The 10,979-nt window shown below is 39.7% G+C and overlaps 1 protein-coding gene across 4 annotated transcripts in view; it reads left to right on the forward strand.

The window, feature by feature from the left end:
- ythdc2 (YTH domain containing 2) overlaps window positions 1-10,631 on the forward strand; it is a 56,420-nt gene extending 45,789 nt beyond the window's left edge. For 3 of the 4 annotated variants that reach the window (XM_058057259.2, XM_058057260.2, XM_058057261.2), the window contains 6 exons: window positions 2,536-2,741; window positions 2,951-3,134; window positions 4,574-4,665; window positions 5,269-5,388; window positions 6,682-6,833; window positions 9,954-10,631. In XM_058057259.2, the coding sequence (XP_057913242.2) occupies window positions 2,536-2,741; window positions 2,951-3,134; window positions 4,574-4,665; window positions 5,269-5,388; window positions 6,682-6,833; window positions 9,954-9,960 (761 nt within the window). In that variant the 3' untranslated portion in view covers window positions 9,961-10,631. Of the gene's footprint in view, window positions 1-2,535; window positions 2,742-2,950; window positions 3,135-4,573; window positions 4,666-5,268; window positions 5,389-6,681; window positions 6,834-9,953 lie in introns of those variants that run through there. The other variant, XR_009120241.2, reaches the window with a different exon arrangement.
- The last annotated feature ends 348 nt before the right edge of the window (window positions 10,632-10,979 follow it).

Below are 10,979 nucleotides of genomic sequence, written 5' to 3' on the forward strand. Positions count from 1 at the left end.
TCGCTCTCCTTTTGTCATTCTCAGTGACAATTACACATTCACACACTCGCATTCACATACACAACACACCTCCATATGGACACTCACAGCACATGGGTGCTTCTCTATACAATCTACCCTTTTATCCCTGATGTTTATATGCTATTGGTATGCTATTATTACAGTAATAATGATGTCAAGCAGTGAGATTTTAATTACTGTAACCGTATGGCTGTAATTGTGTTTACTATAATGGTTCATGTCTTTATTGTTACTATTGCTACTGGTAAGTTGAACTGTTTCATTTCACTGATATCATCTCCATTATGACCCTTAGTCATCATTGACATTTAACTGTTCTGTTTGTCACTGTTGTTGTTATGGGAATTCTTGTTGCTGCTGTTTTTGTCTCTCCCTCTACTGCCCCCCCCCACCCCACCCTTTTCTTCTTCTTTTCTGTTCTTCTTCTTGCTCCGGTCCAGTCGCTCCAAATGGCATAACAAAAACATCAAATAATGGCAAATAAAATGTCATGGTACAGGGAAGTTGTAGCCAACACCTTTCCTGACACAGAGCAAATCTGTCTAGCATGTAAGGGCATTTAGATCAACAATACTATCTGCCCCAAGGGCTGGACGGGACAAAAAAAAACTGTAAAACCCATGACCATACACTATAACCTCTTCTCAAACAGGCAGTAATGTTTTCTCATATTTATCTCTTCTTTAAACATTCAAAGTTCAAACCTTTGTTTGAATTTTAATTGTCAGGTCCAACACTATAAATTATTCAGTCAGCATATTTCACTGCTGTGACCGTGCATTTTCTTCATGGCGCCATTCCGCTGTACTGTAGCATTTTTGTACCCTTGTTAAATTGTTATTGCTGCAGTACCCCTCCTATAGCAGTCTTCCGCCTTCGAACCTAAGATTCATTTACCAGCTAGCGATGACACATGCAGGAGACACGGCAGGGCGGCACAAAGGGGATTGACAAAGATTGACAATGGTCAACAGCCAATCCGGGTGCAGAAAATAATGGACGGCGCAGATGACAGCGGGAAGAGAAAGTGACAGAGAGAGAGAGACACTCATTTAATAATTAATTAATTAATTAATTAATAATGAATAATAAAAATTAAATTAATAATAATTTGATAAAAAGAAGCACTAAGCATCGCAAATCTGTGAAATGTTAACTACGATCGAGCAAGGTAGCACTTGCTACGACCTACTATGCTCATTTTCGGCCCTGTATTGAGATGTGGACTCCTATAGAGAAGCTACACACTAACTCGCACAGAAGGCTTTCTAGATCTTCCAGAATATTCACCCATTCCAGCTATATTTCCTTGGATTTCCAAAATGGTCTTTTTTTATTTATCCACTTATGCCCACTCCGCTGTGTTTCATCACATTCCTACAATGCTCCAGACTCTTTCCGGACGACCGCTGAACCCCACTTTCCATATTTGTCAGTATATGAGTTGATAATAAATGAATGAATCCTTTGGAGAGCTACCTGAAAAGCGGTTAAGAGCTACTGGTAGCTCATTAGCTACTGTTTGAAAACCCCTGAATAACTGTGTATGAACTCAGAGTGGGTGCCTCCACCTTGCTTACCCGAGGAGGAGCACACAGTGTCGGGCACAATTTGTCAGAAGCACCGTTGGTGCCATGGAGCTCAGAAGTCGGATGTGAGGGTGCCGCATGCAATCTTGGCACAACATTGGTAGTGGAAATGTGGTTATTACATGTTTTTTTGCGGAACTAGCCGTGTTCCAGACATCACTGAGCTTGTAATTTGCATGCATGCAGATAAGATTACACAAAAAAATGCTCAGCAACAATGCTAAGACAGTGAAATCTTGTCCAAGAATGCAGCAGACTGGGGAGGAGGGCAGGCGTACCCTGGTACCCCATAAAAAACTCTATAAACTTTACCATAGTTTAACAGGACAATACAACATTGTAACATTTGTAGGTCAGAAGTCAAAGTGCAAAGAGCACAATAGGTGTCACGCCCTGTGTGGGTTGCCTCGAGGCAGTTTGTTTGTGTTCCCTGTCTGGGCTTTGGTTTCCGTTTTTGACACTTATTTTGTATTGGACTTCCTGTTTTGCCTCGTCTGCCTGCGTTGCCATAGTCACCCACACCTGTGCCTAATTTCTGTGTGTATTTAGTTCAGGTGTGTGCTTCTCCCTGTGCAGGATCATTATAGTTTGTCCTTCTGCTTCCTGAGTTGCTTTTTTACCTGCATTTGGTCCTGCTCTCTGCATCCTGGGCAAAGCTCTCGTGACCGAACATGACCATAGGTCCCCTTTAACAATGGTTGATCGTAAGCTATCACAGTTGGGTAGGAGCACTTGCCACCATTCTGTAGATGGGCCAAAGGACAAAACCGGCCAGACTTTGTCCACCCCTTGAGAATGCCTTTTATTTAACAGCAGAATGACATTTCCTGCAAAATTATCTCTTTATTTTTCACTTTTGTACGGGTTCTATTATCCAAAAACTTTGAATAACTTTGGCCCTTTATAATGATTGTTTATGCTTCAGGTTTTGTCAGGGCCCATGGGGATGGTGATATTCGCAATGTGAACATCAACTCGGAAAACTGGGCTGTGGTGAAGGCAGCCCTAGTTGCGGGCATGTACCCAAATCTGGTTCACATCAACCAAGAGACAAACATGCTGTCCAGTAACAAGGAGAAGAAAGTCCACTTTCATCCCACATCCATCCTGAGTTCCGCCCAACAGAAAGGGGTATGCATTAACTGCACATGGAAGCAAAAAGTACGAGATGTTAAAAAAAACACAAAACATCAAACGTGGTGATAATGTTGCACCTCATCATCACGGGCAGTGTCACATGCTTCCCCATTTCTTTGGTTGGAGCGTCAAGGAGCAGCAAATACTAATTATGAGACAAAACAGTTTGTTGTATTCATGTTCTATGCATTTTTTTCATGCAGGATATATCATCCAAGTCATCCCAGGCCCTTCCCACAGACTGGTTGGTCTATGATGAGATGAGCCGATGCCATAGGATTGCCAGTGTTCGCTGTTGTTCTTTGGTGACACCCATCACTGTAGCAATATTTGGAGGAAGTTCCAGACCTCTCACCTTCACCTGTCGTGAAGATTCTGTTCAGAAAGGTACTCTCATCCTCGCTTCATCTAAGAAACTGTAATATCTTTTCAAATGTAGGTAGTGTCGGTGTGAAGTTTTTGTTCTGTTTGCACACTATGAAATGTACGGTTTCTGGCAAGTGAATGCAGCTATTGCCAAGCCCCTTCCCCCCCAGTCCGCTACTGTCCAATCCTACGATTATGTTCCATTCAAGACAACTATGTTTTTGTGTGCTGTGTTCCAAGAAGCTTGTGTATGCTATAGGGGTGGAGCCAAACCCGAATACGGTATTCGGAACAGCACAAATAATTAATTTTTTTGAACAAATAATGTTTTTATTCGGGAACAATTAAAGCAGAAAGCTGCGTTTCTTCGTGAGACCGCAGTGCATTCCCGGGTCAGCCAAGTTGCTAGTGTTCAGCAGTCAGCCTCCATTTTTTAAAAGCGAAGAACGTCTGGAGCTGCATGTTACGTCATATCTGAGCATGCGCTGAAAGGCTGCACCCGGGATAAATTTAAACAGGAAAAGATCAAATTCAATCTTGCTAATATTTTATAATTAAACTGGGGACATGTTTTATATAGATATATATTTTCTTTTAGTTTAGTATAAGTATAGAAGGGTTTAGATTCTGTTCCACAGATGCACACTGAAAGCTGCTTGCCAACCGCCAATAAACAACAGAAGAAAAACACCATGAAGATGCCTCAATCGGATCGGGGAAAGGAATATTCCACCCCTGGGAATCCCATTATATGTTCATTCGGATTGGCACTTTTCTTTCGGAATGAGGTTTATACAAAGGTTACATTCTTTTTGTTTGAGCAAATAAACCAAATGCAATTGGAATATTTGGGTCCATGTATACGTGGCTACTGACAAAGTTGGGGTGCCCAAATGTATGCACCTGCCTACTTTTGTTTTAAATAATTATCGCACACTTTCTTTAAATCCTATGAACTTCATTTCACTTCTCATCCATCACTGTGTCCGTATGCTATATGATATATTTAAGTGAAATGGCTGATCCCAACAACTAGTGATTTATAAAGGAAAATCTTGAAAATTATCAGGGGTGGCACAACTTTTTCATACCACTGTAAACGGTAGTGACACTATTAGTGCAACATAACTGTAAAGAGGATCAAATCCATGAAATATTTGATTTGAGTTATTTGAACAGTTAAATATCTGACATATCCCAGTTCATAATTCGACGTGTTCAAAAGGTTAGCTTAGTTATTAGTTATACTTAGCATACATGTTTACATAGAATGTGTATGTTTTTTGTCCTAAAATGACCTATTATGATACAAAATTACCTAATTTGTGGTAATAAAGACAGAACAGGATGTGTGTACTGGTTGGTTATTTTCATCCTATTGCCAGGAAACTCACTTTTGTTTGAGAACATTCACATGGTTTGGTACAGCCGAGTTTGATTCTGAAGGTGCTTTCTTTCAGACAGTCCAGCGTGTGACATGAGTGACAGTGAAACAGAGGACTCCACTGAGATGAAGATTGACGAGTGGCTCATCTTTCAAATGAACAATGAGGTGAAAACGTTGCCATCAACAGTAATAAAATAACTTGACAACACTTCATCCAACACATCAGAATTCATTTGTAACCTGTGGTGTAAATGGAGGAAACTGGATCAACATTGAAACATTGATAACATCTGGGCTCTGTCCCCGATGACTGAATGGTCATGTCAGTGTGTCGTATGCAGCCTTCCTGGTTATTCATCCTTTTCTATACGGCGTTCCATTGCCTGGCACATCTTCATCGACAAACCATTACTAGGTCTGCTACCATCATATTTACAGCCACACATGTCAGGAGGAACAGGGACGAAAGGTCTTTCAATTCTCTAGTCCCTCAGATTGGAATCAGCTCCAAAGTAAGCTGTCTGTTTGAGATCTGGTCTCTTGGACCAGATTTTTTCATCTCAGTGAGTTTTTAACCTGGTTAAAAAGAAAACATGATGATTTTGCAATGGGCTTAGGAGCGCTTCATTTAGCTTATTACTAACGTACTCTTGCAAAAGATTTTCTTAAATGAATCACCAATGCTGATTGAATGTTGATTCTCTTTCTTTGTGAGTGCATTCAGTGCTTGCACAGTCTATATGATGTGACTTTGCAATATGCTGTCAGTTGGCAGAGTGGGTGTTTGACCTGAGGCACAAGTGGCATCATCTGTTCGTCAAGAGAATCGGTTGCCTTTCAAAACCCTGGTCTGAGCAAGATGAGATGACCATTCAGACCCTGGTTTCTGTAAGTCTTCATTTTATTTTTGCTCTTGTTGTATACTCTTTCACATTTTACTCTAACAGAAACCTTGCAGTGCAAAGTGTAGTGTTGGACCACTGCACTGAAAATTGTGATGTATTTTGGATACATGAGAGAGATTGATGAAATAGATAGTATTAGGGCTGTTTTGGACTAAGGATTACCTCAGTCAAATCTGATTTGTAGATTTTGTTTATAGTTATTATCGAGTGTTAATTGGGATCCGGAGTTTGCATGTACGTATATATATTGTGAGGAAATAACGCGTCATTGTTTTATCATCTAGGGCTGCAGATATCTAATATTTTAGTAATCGAATAGTCAACAGAAATATTTTTTGAGTAATCAGGAAAAACACAATTTTGCTTGGATGAATAACAATATCATATTCACAAGAAAAAAAATAAAACATTTGACCAAATAATGAACGACGAATTAGTAAAAAAAATTTCAATAATTTTACCAATTAACCAAATCACCAAATAATTTTTGGTTAATAACATTTTACCAAATAACTCAATAGCATTCATTATACACGGTGCATGTTCTACTACTGGTTAGCAACAGCAGAACCTAAGGTAACGCAACAAAAACTTAAGCCAATGACACCACTAGTCAGGCTGGGCACAGCGGCAACACAACCTCTTCTAATTTCTAAACCTCTTCTAATACATTATTTCCATTATTCCACCTCCACAGACACCTTCTCTAAGTTTTTATCTACTGACTGTTGTAACTCAGTCACAGTTCAGGCTACAATCACACTCTCTCTGTGAATTACCACTGTTCCCTCGCAACGGGATGCTAACAAACTAAAGAATGATGCAAAACCAAAAACACCATTTAAAAAAAAAATGTAGCGCAGCATGCTGCTAATTAAAAATGCTGCCCTCTCAAACCCTGCAAGATGAAAAAATGGAGAAAAGAAAAAGCGGCAAATGCCCAAAACACGCAGAAACCCCAAAAACGTCTCCATTAAAGAAACGCTGCAACTAGCCAAACCTGAGTGGAACCCCCCCCCCCCCCCCCCCCCCCCCCCCCAAAAAAAATGGGCTGAATGAAAATCGACAACTTTACTTGATTCCTTTAGCACTGTAAAATATAACATTATGTAAAATCAATCTTACATCTTAAGATTCAGTAATATAAAATTAGTTTAGTTTTTCAATGAAATTGTAGGTTTTGATATTTATGAATTTCTGTATTTGCTGACCAAATGAGTGCAATGCACAATGTACACAAGGACAATGTTTACTAACATGAAGGTGACCTCTGCAGGTGCTTACAACAGAGGAGAAGGGAGCAGGCTTACAGCAGCCCAGCGGGATAGGCCAGCGTCCTCGGCCTGCCTTGTCGGAGGAGGGCATCAAGAACTCTTTAAAGAACTGTAAAGGCAGCCCAATGCTTCCCTGCATGACGACTGATGACAGGTATTCAGTTCACACCTGCATGTTAATCAAATGTTGAGTGGGTTGGTAAGTTCTCATTCTTTACTCTTCAGGGTGACATGAGTTCATTGTGAAAACAATGACTGTTTCACATGGAAGTACACTTCAATAAGTATAAGAATTTTGACATTGTAATGCTGTCTTGAATCCATTACAGTTGGCCCTCCCTACATCGCAGTTTGAGCATCACTCCTTTGCTCTTCCCTGGTTTTTAGAAAATGATTTAATGAACTCATACAATCCCATCCATTTTGAAAAAACAATTCCCTACCAACCATTTTAGACAGTTTAGACTGCTCTTTCAAGGCATACTGAATATTGTGCTCAACATGGAACATACCAAAAGAAAGATTCCACTCCCAAAGTTATCCTCTCATTCTGTGTGGAAGTGGTATGTTTTTGGCTTCTTTCTTTCTTCTTCTTCCCCACTCCACTTGAAACACTTTTCAAGTCAGCAGTTTGAACAATATTATTAGCAAATGAAATACATATCAGCTTTTTGCGTTGTGGGTATTTATATATTAAATTTTGGGGTCACTTTTCATTTATTCGATGACACTACCAGGCCTTGAATCCGCTAAGTAAATACTGAAATTAATGTAGTGTAAACAAAGAATAATACGATTGTAAATGTGACTATAGGGGTGTTATTTCATGCCTACGTGGCTCTAACAATGGTAAAAAAAAAGTTTTGTATGCTCTAACTATGAAAATATTCTGTTTATTAATATTGATCCTTTTTCATGGAAATTCACTTATCATGGTCTGTTCCGGAACCAATTAACCACGCTAAACAAGGTATGACTGTGGTGTTGTAGTGCATACCGGAAATGGTGATCGCAATATTTACCTTCTTCTGTTCACTACTTTCCACTGCCACTGGTTGCTCCTCAGCCACCATTATTAAGTTATTCACTGCCAATAATTATCCAATAAATACAATTATCAAAAAATACAAATATTGATATAGAATACAGAAAAATTAAGGGATGTTGTACTATAAGCTATATACGCGTTGTTTTATAGATGACGAAGCATATTACTGTAAAACCTAAGGCTAAACCTCATTAGAAAGCACAAAGAACAGGATTATTATTGGGGTACTGTTGCAGTCGTAACTCACGCCAAGCTAATACTCAACTCTGAACCCCCAACGCCTTCCCTTTCCGCCACCCATTCTCCCCTGTTGGCACTGGAATACATTTCCAGCAACATACGTGCATAAATCATATTTATGTCTTATTTTCTCTTATTATGGCTACTATATTGGGTAATAGGAGTGTGTCTAGAGGGCTCTAATAATGAAAAATGAAAAGAGTATTTAGAAGCTTGTAAACAGGTTTTCTATGCTCTAACGATGAAAATAATCCATTTATAAATGAAGAATTTCTGTTTTTTTTCTGTTCATGTTTATTTTTTGTGTAGCTGAATAACCATTGTGTTAGCATATCTTACATCTTTCAGCCTGTTCTCTATTCTTTTATTTATGTTACAACTTGCCTTCCAAGATGACATAATGTCTGTTTTGGTCAAGTAGTTTGTAAAATAAATTACCCACAAAAAATGTGACTTATAAGTCCAGTGCGACTTATGTATGTTTTTTTCTACCTAATTATGCATTTTTGGCCTTGTGCGACTTATAGTCCAGAAAATAGCAATCACACAGGGTATTCTTTTTTAACTCTATTCCCTTCCCCCAATGTATCTATTTCAAAGTCCCTCTCATCACCTACAGACATCTCCATAATTTGACCCCTCCCTGCCTCACAGACCTCCTCCATCCACACAATCCCCCCCGTCCCCTTTGCTCCTCAGACTCCAATCTCCTGGCACTCCCCTGTAAGACCAAGCTCCGAACCTGGGGAGACAGAGCCTTCTCCATCACTGCCCCCACCCTCTGGAATTATTTGCCCCATTCACCCCGTACTTGCCCTGACCTTCCCACCTTCAAAAAACAACTCAAAACCCACCTGTTTAAATCCATTTTTAATGTCTAACTTTTTATACCTGACTGCTGTACCCTGCCCTGCTTTTAGCCTTGTTTTAGCTCTGAATGAATGTATGGATGTTGTATTTTAATGCATCTTTTACTGTGTTCACTTCACTGTAAAGCGTCTTTTGAGTACTCTGAAAAGCGCTATACAAATAAAATGTATTATTATTTAGCATAAAGAGGAAAAAAAACATGTATAAGTTATACTGCGGCAGCATGGTGTCGAGTGGTTAGTGCACAGACCTCACAGCTAGGAGACCGAGTTCAATCCCACCCTCGGCCATCTCTGTGTGGAGTTTGCATGTTCTCCCCGTGCATGCGTGGATTTTCTCCGGGTACTCCGGTTTCATCCCACATTCCAAAAACCTGCTAGGTTAATTGGCGACTCCAAATTGTCCATAGGTATGAATGTGAGTGTGAATGGTTGTTTGTCTATATGTGCCCTGTGATTGGCTGTCCAGGGTGTACCCCGTCTCTCGCCTGAAGACCGCTAGGATAGGCTTCAGCACCCTCCGCAAACCTCTTGAAGATAAGTTGTAGAAAATGAATGAATGAATGAATGAAAGTCATACTGCACTTGCTGCATTTGTAAATGTTGGATTTCAGAAACTTCAAGACCAATGACATTTAATCTGGAAAGGCAATTTATTCATTACAGTAGCACACACAACAGGTTGAATGGGTGCCAGAGTTTTTTTCAAGAAAATATTCAGTTTTGAATGATACTGTAAATGAGAAAAATCATCAGTATGATCCCATTGAATAATGCCATTACACTAACATTAAAGACATTACACATGCTGTAGAAAGTCATGGTTTTTGCGACATACATGCTGACAAACAAACAGACATGCCCCATAAGTCAACTCCGCGTGCACTCAGATGGTAGGCAGGGCTTGTGCACTAAACCTTGACGAAGTTTGAGAACATTAAAGGCTTTTAAGTGCACCTTATAGTGCGGAAATGCAGTGTATATGAGCGCGGTGCAAGGCAAAATAAACATACGGGCAATTATTCTGGATAAAGAGTTCAACAAGCGATGGTGTGCAAAATGAATATGCAAGTGTACTTTGCTTCAGATTTTCATTGAACTATTTTTCTTTTTGTAGGAGTTAGACGCCCAGGCAGGCAGACAGCTGCTGTCACTTTGGGAGAGGAAACGCCAGCAGTAGCAGTTGACATCATCATTTGCACTATTACTACCAGAGTGTGGACTATTTATTTCCACTATACCTTCTAGAAATATTTCTTGTGCATTTTACCTTCAGCTGGTTGTGTGATTAATTTCAATGTTCAACACTGTTTTATTCTGTCTTTAGAGTCTACAATATGAAGTAATCTGTGTATGCAAAATTGACTTGCTCTTAACAGTGCATTATACTGGAAAATGTTAGATTTCAATGGGTTTGTTGATACAATTAAATTTTATAAGCGTGTTCTTGACCATGCCATTATGATGTTTGTTATTCACATTACTTTGTACCAAAGAATGTAAAGTTTCTCCATTTTGTGTTTTGTTTCCAATAAGTTCTAATTGAAGGTGACCCTCTACAGTTGTTTTTATGCGGCCCTTGAAAGCCGAAAATGAAATGCAATTTATTCACTATGACTTAAGAATTGTTTTCTATACCTGCAGCTATAATCCTGAAATTGTAAGTTCCATATTTGGGTCTTTGGGTCTTACCCAGTTGTTGTAAATCCCTAATTAAATGTTTCTATTTAGTGCAGGCACTGTTCAGCTGGGTGAAAATCTGAACTGTGTATTAATAAAGCCCATGCCGCCAACATTCTATTGTGTCTCACCTCGCTTGCTGACCAGAGTGGCTGTGTCCTTGAGGTGCTTTCCGCTACAATGATGAATTATGATACATTATGATTCTTCTTTCTCTTTGGGCTTTTCCCTTCGTCGCCACAACAAATCAATCGCTTCCATCCAACCCTGTCTTCTGCATCTGTCTCTCTCACACCAACTACCCTCATGTCCTCCTTCACTACATCTATATACCTCCTCTACGCCTCCTACCTGGAAGCTCTAAACGCAGCATCTTTCTACCAGTATATTCACTATCTCTCCTCTGGACATGTCCCAACCATCTCAGTCTGGCCTCTCTGACTTTGTCTCCAAGGCCTCTAAC

Source organism: Doryrhamphus excisus, linkage group LG19, assembly GCF_037039965.1.
Source record: "Doryrhamphus excisus strain RoL-2023G ecotype Guam linkage group LG19, RoL_Dexc_Guam_v1.1, whole genome shotgun sequence".
In the NCBI taxonomy this organism is placed as follows: Eukaryota; Metazoa; Chordata; class Actinopteri; order Syngnathiformes; family Syngnathidae; genus Doryrhamphus; species Doryrhamphus excisus.